General features: G+C 41.6%; 1 protein-coding gene across 1 annotated transcript in view; it reads left to right on the top strand.

Annotated features, from left to right (window-relative positions):
• Window positions 1-12,513: 12,513 nt before the first annotated feature.
• The window catches only part of Crot (carnitine O-octanoyltransferase), a 29,899-nt gene continuing 21,460 nt past the window's right edge, over window positions 12,514-20,952 (top strand). Inside the window, exons 1-4 of the mRNA XM_051152065.1 lie at window positions 12,514-12,635; window positions 13,130-13,219; window positions 15,929-16,064; window positions 19,934-20,058. Of these exons, the coding sequence (XP_051008022.1) occupies window positions 15,950-16,064; window positions 19,934-20,058 (240 nt within the window). The 5' untranslated portion in view covers window positions 12,514-12,635; window positions 13,130-13,219; window positions 15,929-15,949. The remainder of the gene's footprint in view (window positions 12,636-13,129; window positions 13,220-15,928; window positions 16,065-19,933; window positions 20,059-20,952) is intronic.

Below are 20,952 nucleotides of genomic sequence, written 5' to 3'. Positions count from 1 at the left end.
TCTTGAAACAGAGAAGTTTCAGTAATGGCAGTCTACAGATTGGGAAAAGATCTTTATCAACCCTAAATCTGACAAAAGACTAATATCCTACATATATAAAGAACTCGATAAATTAAATATCAACAAACCAAATAGTCCAGTTAAAATGGGGTACAGAGCCAAACAGAGAATTTTCAACAAAGGAATATCAAATAGCCAAGAAGCACTTAAAGAAATGTTCAATATCCTTGGTCATCAGGGAAATGCAAATCAAAATGACTCTGGGATTCCATCCTACACTCATCAGAATGGCAAAGATCGAAAACTCAAGTGACAGCACATGTAGGAGAGAATGTCAAGAAATGGGAACACTGCTCCATTGCTGGTGGGAGTACAAACTTGCACAACTGCTCTGGAAAACAACCTCATGCTTTATCAGAAAATTGGGAATAGCTCTACCTCAAGACTCAACTATACCACTCCTGAGCATACACCCAAAAGATGCTCCACCATACAACAAGGACATTTGCTCAACTATTTGTAATAGCCAATATCTGGAAACAACCTAGGTGTCCTTCAACTGAAGAATGCATAAAGAAACTGTGGTACATTTACATAATGGAATATTACTCAGTTAATAAAAACAAGGAAATCATGACATTTGCAGACAAATGGATGGAACTAGAAAAGATCATCCTGAGTGAGGTAACCCAGACCCAGAAAGACATATATAGTATGTAGTCAACTATAAGCAGATTTTAGCCATATAGTACAAGATAAACATACTATAATGCATAGATCTAAAGAAGATAAGTAACAAGGAGGACCCACAGGAGGATGCTTAAGTCTCACTCAGAAGGGGAAACAGGATAAACAGCAGTAGTGGCTTAAGAGAGGGAACGAGAAAAGAAAGGGAGTCGGGGAGAAGTGAGGGTGGATATCAGACCTGGGAAGAATGGAGGCAGGAGAACAGAGGGCCTTCAGAGAGAAGAAAACAATGGCTAGGGGCATCTCTGTGACAAGCTGGAGACGTAATACAGAGTAGGATTCTGAAAGACTCTGAGACTCCTAGTAGCAGGAGTCATGGAGACAGAAGACAACACCCTCTAAATAGACAGAACTCATAGGGGAACACCAACCTACCCACAAAAACATCAAGGCAAAATTTACCCTTCCTATTAGATATGCAAGAATAAAGATAGAACAGAGATCGAGAGAATGTCCGACCAATTCTTGGACCAACCTGAGACACACTCCATGGGAGACAGCCAGCCCGTGACTCTATTAAGGATACGCTGCTATGCTTGCAGATAGGAGCCTAGCATACCTGTCCTCTAAGAACCTCCACCCAGCTGAGGATCAAAACAGATCCTAAGACTCACAGCCAAACATTGGGGAAGCACAGGGAGTCAGGGAAAAGTCAGTGTAAGGATATAAGGACCAGGAGGGGACAAGAGCTCCACAGGAAGACCAACAGACCCAACTAACCAGGCACAGAGGGGCTTGTGGAGATTGAAGTACCCTGCATGAACTGGACCTAGGCCCCCTACACAGATGTAGCCGATGGGTAGCTCAGGCTTCATGTGGGTCTTCTAGTAAGGGGAGCTGGGGGTGTCTCTAACATGGACTCTGTTGCCTGCTTTTTGATCACTTCCCCCTGCCAGGGCTGCCTTACCAGGCCACAGGGGAAGAGGATGCACTCAGTCCTGATGCAACTTGATGTGCTGAAGTGGGTGGGACTTCCCTTTTCTGAGCAATAGGGGATGGGTAAAGGGAGTAACAGGAAGGGAGGGTGAGATTGGGAGAAGAGGGAGGGAGATATGATGAGATATAAAACCAAAAAGAAAAAGAAACGTTAACCAGGACTGGAGAGTTGGCTCAGTGGTTAAGAGCATTTGTTGCTGTTCCAAAGGACCTGGATTTAACTCCTAGAACCCACATAAGGGCTCATCACCTCCTAAGCACCACCACATGTGGTGAACAGACACACATGAAGGCAAGACACTCATACATATAAAATAGTAAAAATAAATTAAAAAATATAACTAGTGACCAGACAGGAAATCTTTTAAAACAAGGTTTTGGTATTAAATTAACCTCAGTCAAATTATATCTCATTTGTGCACATTTCAAGGCCCTCACATGTTAGAACAATATGTTGAAGATGAACCTGACATGGCAGAACAAGGGAAAGTTAGACTGGATTTCACAAACATGGAATGATGGGACTGCAGACATTACACCGTGTCTGTGCACCTCTTCCATGTAACAGACATTGTCAAAAATAAAAGCTACAATAAGCAACACAGCTCCAGAGCTCTATAAAAATGGTTTCCTGTCTCTGGTTCAGAGCATATGTTAGCATGTGTGTGTGGGGGGGGGGGGGGGTTGCATCTCCTGAGGAAGTCCACCACACAACAATTCTTCCCTCCTATCATCTGGGTTCCAGGCATTGAACTCAGATTATTAGTCTTGCCATCAAGAATACTTCCTTACCAGCTGAGAATTCTAGCCAGCCCTTTACACTGTTTTAAAGTTGTATGACTTGGGCCTGGAGAGATGGCTCAGTATTTAGGTACACTTGCTGCTCATGCAGAGAACCTATATGCACCTATATGATGGTGCACAACTACTTGTAGCTCCAGTTCCAGGGGATCTGACAGCCTCTTTTGGCCTGTTTGGGCACCAGATGCACATGGTTCATGTATGTACATTCCTACACAAAACACTCATGCCCATGAAGTAAAATAGATGTACTTAACTTTAGGGATGGCTCTATCCCATCTTATGGCTGATGTAAGAATCCTTACTACAGGGTTTTACAAAAGTACTGGGTAATAAAAAACTTAACAATTTTAGTTACATTAAACGAAAGGGGGAAAAAAAACTATCAACAACTTAGAGATGGTATAAGTTGTTTGAGGTGCATGAAAGAATATTTCTGTGACTTGATGTGTACCTCAAATTTCACCTGTTGTAAACCCAATTCCTTTATTACAGGACACCACGGATGAATGAGCTAATGAGTCATCCAGTGAGTGCTTTGAAAGGAAGCTCTTTCTTTTTGTTCTGCGTCCCCATTGTGATGTCTTGCACTGTCTTGAGTCTCTGAAAAGCTCCCACTAGCACAAAGGCTCTCTGTAGAAGACTCCAGAAGTGTAAAGAATAAATTATTCTTCCCAAATAACTCAGTCTGCAGATCTCACTACTAATAATAGAAAACAGACCAAGACAAATATGATGCCTTCTCCACTTAGTCAGGGTTTCTTTTGGGATAAGGATTATTTTCTGATATTGTAGTGACAGAAGACAAAGAAGAAATGATGCTTAAGTATCCAGAAGTTTTTAAAAAAATAATTCAATAGCCTTAATACACTTAAGGGAAAACATTCGTGCATTTTTAATATACAAAGGACAGTATGAAATATAAGGCATGAGAGCCAGGCATGGTGGTGCACACCTTAAATTCCAGCACTCGGGAGGCAGAGGCAGGTGGATTGCTGTGAGTTTGAGGCCAGCCTGGTCTGTATACAAAGTGAGTCCAGGACAGCCAAGACACACAGAGAAACCTGGTCTCAAAAAAAACTAACTAACTAACTAAATAAATAAATAAATAGGAGGCATGAAACAAGTTATACTACAAAATCTAAGAAGATGAAATATCTGTCTTAGTCAATGTTTAATTTCTATGAAGACAAACAAATGTCCAAGGCAACTCTTATTAAAGCATTTGAGGGGAAGGTAAGACAGGGGTTCTCTGTGTAGCTCTGGTTGTCCTGGAACTTGCTCTGTAGGTCAGAATCACTTCAAACACAGACTACCACCTGCCTCTGCCTTCCCAGTTCTATAACTAAAGGCTTGAACCACATGTAGCTAAAAAGAAAACATTTAATTGAGGGGCTTGTTTACAGTTCCAAAGGTTCGGTCTGTTGTCCTCATGGCAGGAAGCACGGCAGCAGGCTGGGCAAGCACAGTGCTGGAGAAGTAGTTGAGAGCCACATCCTGACTCGCAGAAATAAGAGACTGCGGCTTTGGCACTGATGTTTGAAAATGCAAAGCCCACCTCAAGTGACGCACTTCCGGTAACAGGGCCACGCCTCCTGGTCCTTCTCTCATGGTGTGACTCCCTCATGACTAAGCAGTCAAATAAGTGAGTCTATGGGAGCCATTCTGAGTGAAACCACCACAGGGTAAAGCTGAGGGTAAAGCTTCAAGGCAGACATCTTGACTAGCATGTCTGAGGTGCTGGATTTCATCTCTAGCACAAGAACAAATTACCAGAAAGATGACAGATTACAAATCACAATTAATAGCTGAAACTTTTCCGAGGGCAGCATGATAAACTGGAATTGTCCATATCGCTACAACTTGTCATGCTAAATTAAAAGACATACATAAAACTTGAGAGAGTATTACTAAAGTGTAAGATTATGCAGGTCTAGGAGAGAACGGTAGCACATGCCTATAGTTCCAGTTACTTGAGGACTGAGGACAGAGGATCGCTTTTGAGCTCATGAGTCTGAGAATGGCATAATCAACAGAGTCAGACTATCTTACAACGAAATAGACAACACAAAAGTCAGGTTCAAATGTTGGCAAAGAAGATGTAATTAGGCAGGCAACCCATAGTTCCATGGGTGACTGTTTGCTGAAATGATTTTCAAGGTTAGATTTATGATAATGTCATATTCCTAGATATAAAATTATTATTAATATGAATGTAAATACGTAAAGTTGGTATGGCGGCAGTTACTCTTTAACCAGCTATTTCCCCAAATAATCAAATAGAGAGACTGTAATGTATAAATTAGCCTTGAGCACAATACTGGGCAATTATTATTCCATCCTAAACCTCCCAGCTAGTCTAGCTTGGTCCCAGCCAATATCCTCATAATACTTGCTGTGTGTGTGTGTGTGTGTGTGTGTGTGTGTGTGTGTGTGTGTGTGTGTGCGCGCGCACGCGCGCGTGTGTGTGTGTCCTTTCTTGGTCCAGCTCTCTTCTGCTGATGCTTCTTGGACCTCTCCTCATGGTTCAATTTCCCACTTCTCTATTTCTCCTCCCCTATCTAGATCGCTTGTCCCACCCTATTCTCTCTATTACTCCATATTGCTTAGTTAACATTTTGTTGGCAAGTCAGAGAATGAATAAGGAGCAATGTTTATACAAGCTTGAGACAGGAGATTGTAAAGGGGGCAGTTTTCCTCCCACCCCTTAGCTCCTATAATAACGACTCGTGAAACTCACTAACTATTATACAAATATCTAGGCCATAGCGCTAGGCCTTTCTCTGACTATCTCATAACTTAAGATAGCCCACTTATTCTAATTTACATTCTGCCACGAGGCTGATTACCTGAGCTCAGGCACTGTGCCTTCATCTTCCTCATATCTTGCCTGCTAAATCATGAGCCTGTCTCTGTCCCAGAATCCCTTCTGCCTGCTGGAAGTCCCACATATTTCCTGCCTAAGCTATAGACCACAGGGCTTTTAATGGATAGGTGTTACAATACACAAGAGATTCCTTCTACAGGAGTTTCTTAGAATAAACATAACAAAGCCATGTCTGGATGGAAACCAGGTAGTGGTTTCAGATAGAAAAATCAGCATTTGAATAATACAAAGGTAAGCCATACACAATGCACAATAACATTATTTCAATACCAAGGAATATATGAATTGTTGACTAGCCTCTATGATGTTTAAATATATGGATGATCACTGCATGTGAGAAGGGTAAGCCACAGTTATTTAAACTGAAGCAAACAAAACCCTGGAACGTTGCATGTTGGTCTGGTGATAGATATGTATTCTAATGCTAAATGCTGGCCCCGAGGATCTGGTTGTTGTCCAGATGAGCACAGTCTCATGTACACCAGGTGATGTTGTATAAACCTTGCTCCCCAATTTAAAGTTGGTTGGTTAACACAAGTAGCTGACAGACTATAGCTAGGCAGAAGAGAAGTAAGTGCAGCTCAGGTTTCCTGGGCTTGGGGTCAGATGAGGACCAGGAGGTGGGAGGAAAAGAGGAACAAGAGAGAAGGAAGTTGGCAAGGAGCAGTATTGACCATGAGCACTTGGCCATGAGGGCTGGGCTGATGGAACAGAAGCAGCCCAGGCAGTAACAATTATGGCAAGTAACTTAGGGTGTGTAGGTGGGAAATAGCAAAATAGCTAGAGGGTTGATACCTGTCCAGTTATGGTGCTTTAAAGCTTATTTGACTCTGAAAGGTCTCTGTCTTGATCATTTGGGAACTAGCCAGGGTAGAGAAGCCCTCCATAGTCTATATCCCTTCCAGGACACTGGAATCTGTTTAAGGATAAATAGCTATAATTTTCATTAATTTCTTAGGATACCTATATGTACTGGGATAGCACTTAGATCACATAAGTTTAGATTTTATGCAACATATGGAGGATGAACGAGATGTTATTAATACATATTCTTACCAGTCTTTACATTGTAAATACTTCTATCTTCATAGTAATTATGTAAATGAAGATGTATCTGGGTAATAGTGAGGAAAAAAAAAAAGAGCACTTACAGCTCACTGAGCAGATTAGATTAACTACCCAGAAGCATAATGCACCCAAGAAAGTCAATATTTATATTCGATATGAAAAATAAATATTACATTCTGGAGTCTCTTGCTATATTGTAAAATGTTGTGTCCTGAATAACCAACAGCTTTTAAAGGGAAAAAAAATGTGGAGGTCTCAGACAAACTGTGTTGGATAAGAACTAGCACATGGGTGAATCACACACATCTGGGAGCCCATACACAGTCTCTAACATTTTAGGGTTTTTGTTTTGTTTTGTTTTGTTTTTGTTTTTTGCTTGTTTTTCAAGACAGGGTTTCTTTGTGTAGCCTTGGCTGGCCTGGACTTGCTTTGTTGACCAGGGTGGCCTTGAACTCACAGCGATCTGCCTGCCTCTGCCTCCGAAGTGCTGAAATTAAAGGCGTGCACCACCATGCCTGGCTGACTCTAACATTTTTAGAATGTTGGGTTTTTTTTGTTGTTGTTGGTTTTTTTTTTTTTTTTTTTTTTTTTTTTTTTTTTTTTGACAAATGGGCCAAAGGGATCACTGGGCAAAGAAGAGTTTTTGTATCAGGTGGTCCTGGGACAAATGTAATTTCCACACACAAAAATAGATTTGTACCACTATTACACACACACACACACACACACACACACACACACACACACACAACAAAAAGTACCCTGTAGACATAAATTTAAGGGGAAAAAAAACCTATAAAACTCATTAGAGGACATAATGATTTGTTAGATAAATAATCAGAAAGGTTTTTTAAAAGATAGATTAATTGGACCTTGTGAAATAAAAAAATGTACTATAACAGGCATTGTCTTAGCTGTGTTTTTGTTGCTGTGATAAGACACCATGATCAAGGCAACTTATATGAGAAAGAATTTATTTGGAGCTTACAGGTTCAGAGGGTTAGACTCCATGACCATTATGGTGGGAAGTATTACCACAAGTAGGCAGGCATGGCACAAGCGCAATAGTTGAGATATTACACCTTGACCCACAAATGTGAGGCTGTGTGTGTGTGTATGTGTGTGTGTGTTCACACGCATGCGCATGATGAGTATTTTGAAACTTCAAAACCCACCTCAAATGACACAACTCTTCTAACAGGACTAGATCTCCTAATCTTTTCCAAACAGTTCCACCACCTTGGGGCCAAGAATTCAAACACATAGCCCTATAGGGGCCATCCTTATTTGCACCACCACAGACATTCTCAAGAAAGTGAAAAGGCAGCTCAAACAGTGGGAGAAATGTATTTGCAAATAATTTATCATAGAAGGGATTTAAATCCAGAATATATGCAAAACAGTTGTGTTGCTAACATTCCTTCCTTGGGGAAGACATAAAAACCATTTGCTTCTCCTCCTAGGTCCCAATGGATAGATTACTGTTTATCGAGGAGAACAAAAAACATTTATTAGACTTATTTACAGAGCAATGAGTGTGGCTTTCCTGGTGAAAATATAGGTGATCAGAAAGCAGCTGCATTCGACAGTCTGCAGTGGGAAATTCTTCCCCCATGGCTGTGTAGAAAGAACTGCTCCCCATAGCCCCTCCCACCTATAGCCTCTAGCCCTTCCCCAAACCCATGTATCATTTGGTCAGAATTGTACACAAGTGGTTGCAAAAGACGACTGGGAGGTAAGAAAAGAGTCCCATGACCCTCCTTTCCTTTCCTTCTACAGAGGGAATATCAGTACCCAACAACCCCAGCTGTGATGATATTTCCGAGCAGACCCAACAGAACTGAAGCCATGCCTGCCCATGAGACAATTAACAGGTGTCAATAAGCTAAAGCTCAAACTAAAATCCTACACTTGGGGCTAGAACAAAAACATATTTATATAACACATATAAGCAGTATATGGTATATCCATACATACAACGTGGTATCATTTGGACTGGGAAAATAAAGAAATACCGTTACAGGCTAAAAGACAGATGAATCAAACGCACTCATCCTCAAAACCCCTCCCACTTCCCAAGGTTTCTATGTCCCTATTTCATACAAAATAAACGGCCTAGCATCATCTGTTTTTATCAAAGATCATCTGATATTCATAATTTATTCTGGGGAAGGAAGGGCTCCCCTTCTCCCCAGAGAATTCATGTCTGGACCCCTGGAGCTTGGCTGCCGGTCAGTCAGCCATGTGTTGCTGGCCACTGTGCACTTCCACCACTTACCGGTGTGTCAGCATGGCTTGCTGGACTCTGCTCCTGCTGGACACAGAATGGCAACATGGCAAAAAGGAACCTCAAGGGAAAAATTAATTACCTTCATCACATTGGCCCATGTACGTTATTTCCTGGATTGATGACTTTCTGGGCAGATAGTCCTGAGATGCTAAGAAAGCAAGCTGAGCAAGCCTCGAGGAGCAAGCCAGGAAGTAGTAGCGTTCTTCCATGACCTCTGCTTCAGTTCCTGCCTTGGCTTCTAGTAATTGCAGACTGTGATGTGGAGGGGTGAGCCAAATAAGTCCTTCCTTCCTCAAGTTGGTTTTTCAAAGAGGCTAATAACCCCCAGATCTCCAGGTGAGCTGAGAAGCTCTGAACAGCAAAGGTAGCATACTGCTAATAGCTTCTGCAGGCCAGGATCTGGGGTGCTCCAGATAAGATAAACACAACCTCCGCTGCTATCTGCAACTTTGAGATTGTAAGGGAACAGAGCAGGAGAGACCTCTGCCCTTCACTGTTCTGGACACAGGACCATTAACTTCTGTAGAGGTGTGTCTCGTCTCCTTCCATGTTGTGTCCATCAACCCTGTTCTAAAAGAAGAGGTCAGTGTTTAATAACAGGAACTGATAGAATATTAATAGAGACTGCATAATTATAGATACAATTAAAACATTTATTTATACACTTTAAAGGAGTGATTTTTGATATGTAAGCTATGTCTCAATACAGCTGTAAAAATTTTAAAACTTGGTTAAGCAGTAAGGAACTTGACTGAGGTATGAAAGGGTCACAATTAAGCTACACTTCTCCTAGGATTTGGGAGGCAGACTTTGACATACAATAATATCATTAATGGCAATCAAAATCTACCACTACTGTTAAGTGAGCCTATCTGTATGAAACAGTATGCATGTGTTCTTGGTAGGGAGGGATAATTTTTCGGAGGTCCCAGTCAAACACCTCAGTTAATTCTTAGCATACTTTAGTTTGCTGTTGGCTGTTCCTCAAAATAACAACACTTACGCTATCCCCTCTCATGAAGAGTTAGAAAATGTATTTCTTCAACATGCTTATTTTAGATAAATTTAAGTTAGGGATCTATCCCATAGATTATGGCTACACTCCATTACTTACTAAATTTACAAGTCTTATCAGGAAGCTAGCTATGAAGATAGAAATAAGAACTTAGAATATTCTTACAATTTTTGTGGTCAACTATACCCATTTTTGTCTGCAAAGATCTTTAAAATTTGTAGTATATTGAGAAAGAGCTACACTGAAGCAACTCTAGGCAGCCCAAACATGGCAAACATGCCTCTGGCAGGCCTTGCTCTTCTCTGCCCCTTTCCTTCTGCCTTATTAAAAACCGTTAGATTCCATTTCTAAAGCTCCCCACCAAGGTCTCTTCCCTTATGCTCCTCTGGAGGCTGACTAGCAAGGCCCAGCTATCAAAGTATTGAAGTCCAGCATTCAAAAGCCCCCTTTGGCCCAGCTAATTAACATGCCCAATTAAAATTAAACAGTAGAGCCTAACACAGGGTTTCCCCCTTTATCTTTATAAACTGTCATTTTCGTACGTGCCATGTCTGCCTCCTCTCTATCCAGAGGCAGTCCTTTGCCATCCATGGTCCATGTATCCCCCACTTTCTCCTCCTGACTCCATCCCCCTTGCCCCACCCCTAGACAGATACCCCTCCCCCTCTCTCCCTTATTCCCTTCTCCTTCTCCTTCCTCCTCTATCTCCTGTCTTTGTCTCTTATTCTCTGTCCTTTGTCCCTCTGGGACAAATAAATGTCCTTCTGGCCGAGAACTGGGTCTTGTGGGTCCGGGACAGATTCAAGTCCCTCCATACACTGTACTACAAGTGAAGGATTTTTTTGTAGAAACATTACAAACTTACAATCATCACTAGTCAATTTTAAGTCTTAGGACAATTTGTTTGATATACTCCAAATGCCTGAACATCTTCCTCACCAATGAAGATATGTCTATCCTATGTTAAGAAACGCAAGTTTGTTCAGTTAATCTGAGTGCTACATAACTTGAAATTTGGCATTAAAATATTTATGATACTTTGGAAGAAAGTATTCTGAAAAATCTGCTTGTCCATTTTTTTTACATAGATTATCATTTTCCTCACATACTCTATGTTTCACTCATTTTTTTCAGTCCCACAACTTTCCCTTTCTGAAAAGCCACATCCTTTATATAAACATTTTGTTTCTATTTAATGAGACCAGGAAGAAGAGAAAAGTCAAGTTGGGCTAGGATGTAGCTCATGGGTAGAGACCCTATAAAAAGGTCTGGGTTGATCCCATTACTAAACACACTAAATGGAGGAGATGAGTGATCCTAAATTCTTTCCTACCAGCAAACATCCAATATGCATAAACTCTTAAAGAGGTGCCAAAAATTTTTACAAAACAAAAAGTACACTGAAGTTTTCTGAGAAACCTAATCAGTTTAAGAACTTTATCTTCAGAGGAAGGATAGCAGGCTACCAAGAAGAGACTTGATACCCTATGAGCATATACAGGGGGAGAAGGACCCCTCAGTCACAGTCACAGGGGAGGGGAGTAAGGGGAAAATGGGAGGGAGGGAGGAATGGGAGGGTACAAGGGATGGGAAAACAACTGAGGTGTAATATGATAAATTAATAAAATATATTTTAAAAAAAGAACTCTATCTTGTAAACAATATTTAATGTTATCCAGAACGTACCTTGAGGGAAATAAAGTTCTTTAGCACACTGTGACTTTTGACAAGCTTAGAGAGATGGTTCTGTAACACTTCTATTAAGCTATACAGGCATGAATCACATTACTAATTCTGAAGAAAACTCAAGACTATTCACACCAAGTCCTTCAATGACACTTGCCTCAACTCTGTTCAGGGCAGTCCTTATTACCAAAAGGAAATTGGAAAGTCTGTGGTTTTTTATATATTAATTTGAAATGAGTTCTTTAAACCGTGTTAGATAACTAGGCTAGAGCATTCAAAATATTTTTCCTTCCACAAAAACCAAACAGTGGTAGAAATAAACAGTGTATGTAAGATTTAAATTGTAACAATTTATCACGGGAGCTAAACAAAACATGGATTGACTTATGAAACCAAATTAATAGTCTTCCTCTAGATCTTGCCCAGCTCCACTCTGGATTAAAAAATTCAGACCAGCCTCAAGTTTGGAATATCCCTAGAGACTCCAAAGGCTTATAGCAGCAGAGGGCAGGGAGCTGGCCTTACTCTCAAAGAAGGCTACAAGGCCAAACCGGATCTGTTCGCCTGCTATTCTCTTGCCAGCACATAGGGTAAACAATAAAATGCCTCTGCAAGGCTCTGGTATAAATTCTTGCTTGGGCTCTGCAAAGAAGGCTCGCACTCGCAACGGGGTGGAGCAGCTGGGAGCAACGTGGGGAAAGAACACAGCGCCAAACCGCAAAGAGTTTAGGTGAAAAGCAGGCTGAGCCCTGGGAGTCATCACCCATCCACAGGGCTGTGCCCGGCGTGGGCGGAGCCTCCTACATCTCCCTGGACCAACCTCCCGCTGCATCCGGCAGGAAGCTGCTGTAGCTGGACTGCAGAGCACTAATCGGATTTTCTGCTCACGTTCCCGGGATCTGCAGCCAAGAATGCAACCGGAGCCTGGGAAGCTGGCTGGGGGGCGGGACCAGGTCGCTAGCTGCAAGCCTCGACAGCCCACTCTCTCCAGCGCGGGGTGGGACCCTCGAGGCTTTCCGTCCAATCCTATTCCCTGACGCGCGTAGGGCGGGACTCTCCAGGCTTTCCATCCAATCGTGTTTCCTAACCGCGCGTAGGGCGGGACCCTCGCTGCTTTCCGTCATTGTTGGGTTTCGGGGCAGCATAGGGCTGGCAGGCCGACCCGGCAGGCTACCGAGCGGGGAGGGCAAGACCAGGTGCTGGAGGTGAGGATTCGAGTGCACGCTGCACGCTCTCCTTCCCCTCCCACAGCGGCGAGGGGTCGAGGGGTACTGCAGTTGCGCGGAGCCCAACTGAGTGCTGTGCACAGAGGAACCCCGGTTCTTAGCGCGGTCGTGATGTCCCCAGGCGTCTCGGGGTGTCCCCAAGTTGCGCCACCTTGCTAGAGTGTCGGGGTCCTTGATCGGTTGGATGGGCTTGCGTGTGCATGTTTCATAGGTTTTCTCCATTTGTCCTCAGCCACTGGTGCGGAGCTGCCCTTAGGTTGGTGGGTAGAGTTTCTGAACTGTACTTCTAATGCCACATCTTTGTGGTGCCCTTCCGGTGCCTGTGCCCCTTGGGTCGATCTGCTAGGCTGCCTGGAACATGGCTAGCTCTATAGTAATTATAGCAGATAACCACTCTCTGTGTTTCCAGCGTCTTTCACTCTCCGTTTCCCCTCTTCCTGATCTTACTTGAGCGCATTTCTTCCTTCCCGCAGTCACCAGTCTTGTTCAGGTCCCCGTGGTTTCAAAACAGAATTGTTCAAGCAGGCTCCTGGCAGTCCTGAACACTTCGTCTTGGTTTACTGGTATGTGACACTCTGTTTGTTTACTTACTCTTCCTGGTTCTCTCTTCCACTTCCCTTGAGTTCACATTACCTTACTTGCAGGAAATCCACTCTAGTGAAATCCATTGTAAATGCTATTGGAATTATTTAGCTTAGTCTATACGGTTGAAAACTTAAAAGACAACTCTTCTAGAACCTGTTATTACCTCTTGCAGAGGTTGAGCACCACATCAGGCATAAAATTAATTCTCTTGTTGTTGGCTTTGTGAGGTCTTATTAAGTGACAAAGACGTGTAGAGAGAACAGCTTGACGGAGCTCGCTTGTGTTAGTTCCGTATTGCTGTCACAGTAGATAACCACAAGCTTAGCCGTTAAATGAACACAGACTCCGACTCCGAGCTTCTGGAGATCTGAAGTCAGAGTGAGCTTAGCTGCTTGCCCAACGCGGAATCTCAAAAGGAGAGATCAGGCTTTCTGTTACGAGTTATTTTCTGTAGCTTTCAGGGGAGAGTTGGCAGAATTTAATTCCTGCTCACTTGCAGTAGGGTTAAGGGTCCCATTTCCCTATTAGCAGCGTTTGTCTCTGAGTCCATTAAGGTCATGGACATAGACGTAGAGGCAGCAGCAGCATCTCTGCCCCAAGCATTCAAATTAGGTTAGGTCCGCTCTTTTTTTGTAGGTGAAACCCAATTGCAACTATAGGAGTACTGATCTTCTATCATAATGACAACTTCTGGGGGCCTTTCTAGTAGATAGGAGTTGAGGTCATCACAGCAATTCTGCCTACTATAGTCCATAATTAGTCGTTACAGGATGATTTGTTTTTATGACATGCTTTTTTAGGACATTAAAAATGGCTAATTATACAGTTGTACATTCAAAGATAAAGAGATTCAATTAAAGTTACCTGCCTAGAGCTAAGCGGGTGTTGGTGGCACATAACTTTAATGCCAGCACCAGGGGAGTCAGAGGCAGACGGAACCACGTGAACTCAGACAAGCCTGGTTTCCAATAACTAATCCCAGGCCTGCCAGGGTTATATAGTGCGATATAATGTCTCAATAACAACAAACAAACAAACAAACAAACAAGTTTTGAGGCTGGGTGAGATGGGGTATTAGATATACCTGCAGCCAAGCACATAAGGTAACCGAAGTGTGATCCCTAGGACCCACACGGTAAAAGCGAACAAGCTCCTGCACATTGTCCTTTGACTTCTATGGGTGTGCTATGGCAGCCCACCACCAAAAAAAAAAAAAAAAAAAAAAGATCCTAGGAGCAAATGATTAAACAGTGGCTGAGTCTATATTTGGGACCAAGAATGACATTTCCATTAGGTCCAAAGCTGTTTGCCAATATTCAAATGGCATGTCAGTGAAACTGTTAAAAAAAAAAAAGGAAGAGGCGGGACTTTGAGGTCCTGTGGACTGTCTGACTGCATTAGTGTTCTCTGGTAACACAGCCAGCAATAAAATGGTATTAGTAAAACAAGAGCAGCTTTATTGTTGCTGTTTAGTCTCACTATATGACGCAACTTGACCTTTAACCCCCTGGGCTCCAGCATTCCTTCTGCTACTGCAACTAGGCACCTGCCACCATGGCCAGCACTGGGCCTCCTCCTCTCTCTGTTCTCCTTTCCTTTCTCATTTGGAAGTAGGACTTCGGGGCTAGAAAGATGATTCTGACAAAATGGCGTCTGTAAGTGGGTCCAAGGTTCTTGTTCCGGGTGGCAGCCACCTGGTCGGCACTGAGAGGAGATAAAGAGCAGGCAAAACGTATGCAGCGCAGCTGAGAGCTATGACCCAGGAGGTGACAAGTCCAGAGGGCAGGAGAAATAGAGTGAGGTCGTGATATATACAGCAAAAATTCTAGATTTTGTTAAGAATGGGGGGAAAGGTATTAGCCAAGATAACCTGCCGTGCCTTTGTTTCTGATATTCTTAACTTTTATAACATGAATATATGTTTTATTTAACTTTGCTATTTTAAAATAGGATGTGAAAGGGCAGAAGTTTTCAATCAATATCAATTTATTGTTCTCTTAGTGTTTTTATATGGAATTTATAGATGACTCCGAAGTCTTTTTTTAAATTAAATACCAATATACCCTATTCATATATGGCCAGGTTAGCTTAATTCTGATGAAAATTACCACAATGTAGAAAATATTTAAAATTGGCTTATGATACTCAAAGCCAATGTGATTAGGTCCTATGCCATCTGCACAGTTTTAAGTCACATCAGCTTGTCAATTCTTACCGTCTATACTATTTTATGGCCCATTCTTCCACGCCTCTGCATATGCTTTACAGAGTTTCTCAGACTATAATATTGTTCTACACATCCAATCCTACCCGCCCAGCAAGACTCTCTTAGGGCTCCCTAATGCCCTGTTATGTTGCCTTGTAGGAGGGGAGATGATAAGATAACACATCCGCATTTGAGTACCAAGCATGACCTCTTACACCTTTGTATATGTAAAGTGACAGAGAATGTTACCTTAAAAGGCACCGTGAAGGTTAGGGAGTAAGTATGCTTTCTATAACACACTGCACTATCTGGTGTTGGATGGTGATGGCTGCTAGTCCTACGGATGATGCTTCGATGGCTAGCATGCTAAATTTACATTTTTTAATATTAAAGTTGGGTTTCTTTATCTGGCAAGTTTACAAATAATGAGGTTAAACTTGTGACTGATCTCTCTCTCTCCCCACCCCCTCTTTTCTTTTAGTTTTCCTACTGTCATTATATCATGGAAAATCAATTGGCTAAATCAACTGAAGAACGAACATTTCAGTACCAGGACTCCCTGCCATCACTGCCGGTTCCTTCACTTGAAGAATCACTAAAAAAATACCTTGAATCAGGTATGTCCACAGCCTCCTAGTGTCAGGTATGGCCACAGCCTCCTAGTGTCAGGTATGGCCACAGCCTCCTAGTGTCAGGCATGTCCACAGCCTCCTAGTGTAGATTAATATTGTTAGTAGCATAGAAACGACGTTGATGAGGGTCTAAAAGCTGATGCCTCTAGGCTCACCTTAAAATATGCAAAGCTTTTAAAGATGCCTTTTTTCCCCATAGTTTGAAAAGTCAGATGGTATTAATAGGCCTGCAGTGCAAACCTGAATCCTTATCTCTATTTGCTTGTACAATACCCTCTTCAGGCAAAGATTGTGAAATCATCTCTGTTTCTTTTCCTATCACCATATTCTAAATAATCTTATAGTTCCTGGATCTTGTAATTGTAGATATTGTAAGTTAATTCCTTAAAATAGTTGTGTAGTTTGCTCCCTAACATCTGTCCTGAGCATATGTACAATCCTTCATATTCCACTCTCGTTCTCACTGTCCTGATATAAAATCACTTTAATCAGTAGCCACCTGATTTCAACAAATCTTTAATTCACCTGGCCATTTAGGGCTTAGAGCAGTGGTTCTCAACCTTCCTAATGCTGCAACCCATGCTGTCCCTTATGTTATGGTGGCACTCAGCCATCAAATTATTTTTGTTCCTACTTTATAACTGTAATTTGCTACTGTTATGAATCATAATATAAATATCTGTGTTTTTCAATGGTCTTAAGTGACCCATGTGAAAGAGCCATTCGACCCCCAAAGGGGTTGTTGCTGCCCATAGGATGAGAACTGCTGCTTTAGAGCCATATAGTGTTCATAAACGAGCCAGTCATTTTATTTTGCTACCTATTGGCAGCATTTTCTCATTCTTTTTCATTGCTTAATCTTTTCCCTTTTGTAGTCATAACGTATTCCTAAGCACTTGAATAGGTGAACACACATGGACACAGTAAGACATAAAATATCCAGTCTGTGCTTTGCGGAGCTGTCTTTCCCCATTCTTCCCTTTCTGCCTCTGTCTCCTCCCTCTTTTCTCAACGAGCGTAGACTTGTGTGAGCTTGCTACATAGCTGCTGTGCAGGGCGCTCATTTGCCAGCATTCTGTAGCTCTCTTCACTTCTCTCCTGTGTTCTGTCTTTCTTACATTGCTTCGCCCTTGTAGGTGCCCTCAAAAGAATATTTGGCAAGGCAAAAAAGAGCTAAATGCTTTTACTTGATTTTTTTTTTTTTTTAGCTGAGTGTACAATTCTGAATTGGGTTTGCTTGAAGAATTTTGAAGGCCTTGTTTGTTCCTTACGGGAACTATGGTGCCATTCTGATGTTGGGGTCGCTCCTACTAAAGGTCATAGCGCCTCCTATCTCATCTCCTTCTCAACTTCATGTACCTTTTAAAGGTATTTATTTAACTAATGCACAGATTCCATTAGTGCTGCCTGTGTGAGTATGTGTCTCCCAGTAGGGCATGGGGAGCCAACTAGATGCTACACCCCTAAACAAAGGTAGCTCTCCATCCGCTGCTTCTCCTCCACCAGGGGTGAAGCAGTGGGAGCTACTCCCCGCTGCGTGCTTGGAATTCACTCTCTGGATCTTGTTGCTGAGTTCATGAGTGCGTCAGCGATGCCCTGTGCAGAAGACAGCATCTCACAGCACTCCTTCCTACACTCCTGCTCTGGTACTCACTCCAGCTCCTCTTTCTTGGTTCCTGAATCTTGGTGCGGGAATTGAGAGAGATGTCCTATCTACTGCTGAACACTCAGTCACTCACTCTTACACTTCTAACAGTACTGAGCGCCTGCATTAACTGCTAGCCACTACAGTAAGACGCTTCTCTAACCAAGGTAGGAAACAGCACAAATCTATGAATATAGTTAGAAGTGACTGTGACAATATGATTATTTTGGAGACCATCAGTAGGTTCTCTTCCCTAGGGCTTACAATTTCTCTATCAATGGCTTTTAATTATATTTACAGGATGAGGCATAAATTTTGTCTCCTGGGATAGGCCTCAAGTCCTATAAAGAGGGTGGTTGTTACCCCATAAACAGTCTTGCCTCTATTGCAACAGTGATTACAATGTTGCTCATAGCTTGATAGTGTAGCACACAAATCCCAACACTGGCTACACTATTAATGTCTTTTATCCCTCATCAGACTACATAGGCCCTTCCCACAGTATGCAAGCTAGACAGCAGTAGGAGAGTTTCCTGGTCAGTTCATTGATTTCTCTGTGCCATGCAGCCAAAATGTGTGCTGTTCTTAGTAATAAGATCATATTATCTAGTCATTGTAGGCAAAAACAAAAAACAAAAACAACAACAACAACAAAAAAAAAACAATGGTAATAGCCTGTGTTGTTTTGGGTGCCTCTCTGACCAGTAACTCACTGGGAGGAAACTTGTGCCTTGAGCTGAGCTTTTCATTTAATAGCCAAGGTTTAAGAAATCGGAGCACATGGTACCTTCAGACACAAAGGGAAAATGAAGGGAACAGCATCGTGCACTCATGTATGGCACCTTTGATCAAACACCCCCTTTTAAAATGTACGTTTGATTGGGTTTCAAGTTAGTGAGGTTTCACAAATCCGTCGTTTTGGTTAACCCACCGGTCTATGCCTCCTTCCTTCTGCCCCATACCCATTCCTACTTAAACCCTTCACTTCAGTATTCCTTCCACACTCCATCACACCATGTATATTCTATCCCTATGTTTTTTTTTTTACTTAGATTGCAAAACCATAGGTTCCTACATGGTTTCCTCGTGCGTACTTCAGTTGGTTACTTCCTCCCTTGGTCTCTTATCCTGTGCACCTAACTCTATTTGAGTGACTCAGACTGGTTTCCCTTTCTGTTACTTTTCTTCTTTAATCCCCCCCTTTAGCACTTTATAACCCTAATTTCCATTACACCCTAAGTCACTCAGATCCCTTAGGTTCTTTCTGACCCTGTAAAGATCGTGACTCGTCATTGGGCTCATCAAAGCAGCAAAACCCCCACAACAATCCCAAGGTGCATGCCGATTAGCTGCCTTTTAACAGTCCCCTGTGTCTCAGTGAGGAGGGTTGTCGCACTGCCTCTCTCATGCTAGCCTCATTGCTGTCACTTCCACCTCGTTTGCCCCCTCACCTTTGTTCAGTTTCTTGAGCTCCAAGATTTTAGGTGTCAGGTGTAGGACAGATCAAATTTGTGCTTTCCCTTATGCCTCTTCAGTCATTAGAAATCAAACCCTGGTCCACATGCTAAAAAGTAGCTATCACCTCAGCCCTGCTGTTCAAATGCCTTCTTTTCTTTCTTTCTTTCTTTTTCCTACTTTCATCTGGGAATACTACTTTATTTTAAATTCACAGATTATTGACTGCTTTTTGAGTATTCATGTTACTTATTATCTGAGTACAGCTATTTTTATATTGGATTTTATATTGTTCTAGATCAGATTTTAAAGGGACAAATATGAAACAAAATGAATATATTAGTTTGATTTCTAACAAACTTTAGAAACTTTTTTAAGTAGCAAAGTACTTTGCCATTAGGCATCCTAAATACATATTGCATTGCATATGTAGGAGTCATGGTTCTAATTTGAACATTAATGGAAAAATGCTTTGCTTTCTTCTATTTGTGGTTAAATGGGACTTACTTTCTATTGCAGTAATAGCTACATACTGGCTTCACCTCTTGAACTATCATCTAGAATAATTTGGAGATAATCTCAGATTATTCTGACTGCTTTGTAGAATATCCATTGTTTCTTCTTGGATAAATAATATTTTGCCTTGCAATTTTCATGTTGCGAACTAAAACCTTATTGTGTACTAGTAATGTTTAGATTTGTATAAAAATGATTGATATGTAGATACTTATGTCTAAATAATCCTTTTTTATAGTAAAACCATTTGCAAAAGAAGAAGAATATAAGAAAACGGAAGAAATAGTTCGAAAGTTTCAATATGGAGTTGGTAAACAATTGCATCAGAAATTACTTGAAAAGGCTAAAGGAAAAAGAAACTGGGTATTTATTTTATATGCTTAAAATGGAAAACTTGATATTTAAAGGAGAATTTAAAATATACGTCTCTTTTTTTATTTAAATAATTTATTCAGATTACATCTAAATTTTTTCCCCTCACTTGTATCTCCCATTCTCCCCTCCCTCCCTATAAAATGTAGATTTATTTTGTGTTTAAATTACTGCTGTAAAATTCTTGGAGTCATTGTAATTATGGTCACAAAAGAATGATTTACTTAATTGGAAAACATTTATTTTATAAGTGAGCTTTTTTCTTACCTAAGAATGTGTTAAAATGCAGGTTTCCTGGAATCAGTAATTTTTGACTCAGTAAGTCCATAAAGGGCCCAGAAAGCCTTATTTTAATTCCTCTGAGTGGTATATGTTTTGGCTAATACTGGTGATAGGACCCAGGGTTATGCATGCTCCGCAGGCTCTCTACCACTGGCCATATAATCACCATTCCACACAGCTCTAGTGCAGGGGATCCATAGACTGTGTTCACTTTCCAGGCCACTAGGTGGCATGAGCGTATCTAAACAGAGCATGCGAGAAGTGGGAAGTAGGTGGCCTCAGTGGATAGATTGAAGGAGAAGCATGCTTTCCTGGCTCCTTTAGCTCAACCACTTCTCCAGGACATGAGTTACAGGGTAGCTTTTCATAATTAGGAAGCATTGCTTTAGTTGAAAAGTAATGATGGTACCTTACAATTTTAAAGAGAAAAATGTCTGATTTTTTTTTTTTCATGAGGCATTGACCCTGATGATGAAAATAGTAACATTACCTGCTTCCAGATTCCTTTGTTCCTAATTTTGAGATTTTAATTAAAATGGGGGTAAAGGTAAAGGAAGTTGTTGTTCCGCTTGTATTTGTTTACTCGGGTCGTTTTCTGGGTTG

Source organism: Acomys russatus, chromosome 10 (genome assembly GCF_903995435.1).
Source record: "Acomys russatus chromosome 10, mAcoRus1.1, whole genome shotgun sequence".
NCBI classification, from domain to species: Eukaryota; Metazoa; Chordata; class Mammalia; order Rodentia; family Muridae; genus Acomys; species Acomys russatus.
Note: the sequence above shows the minus strand (reverse complement) of the source record. Positions and strands in the feature narration are given on the sequence as shown.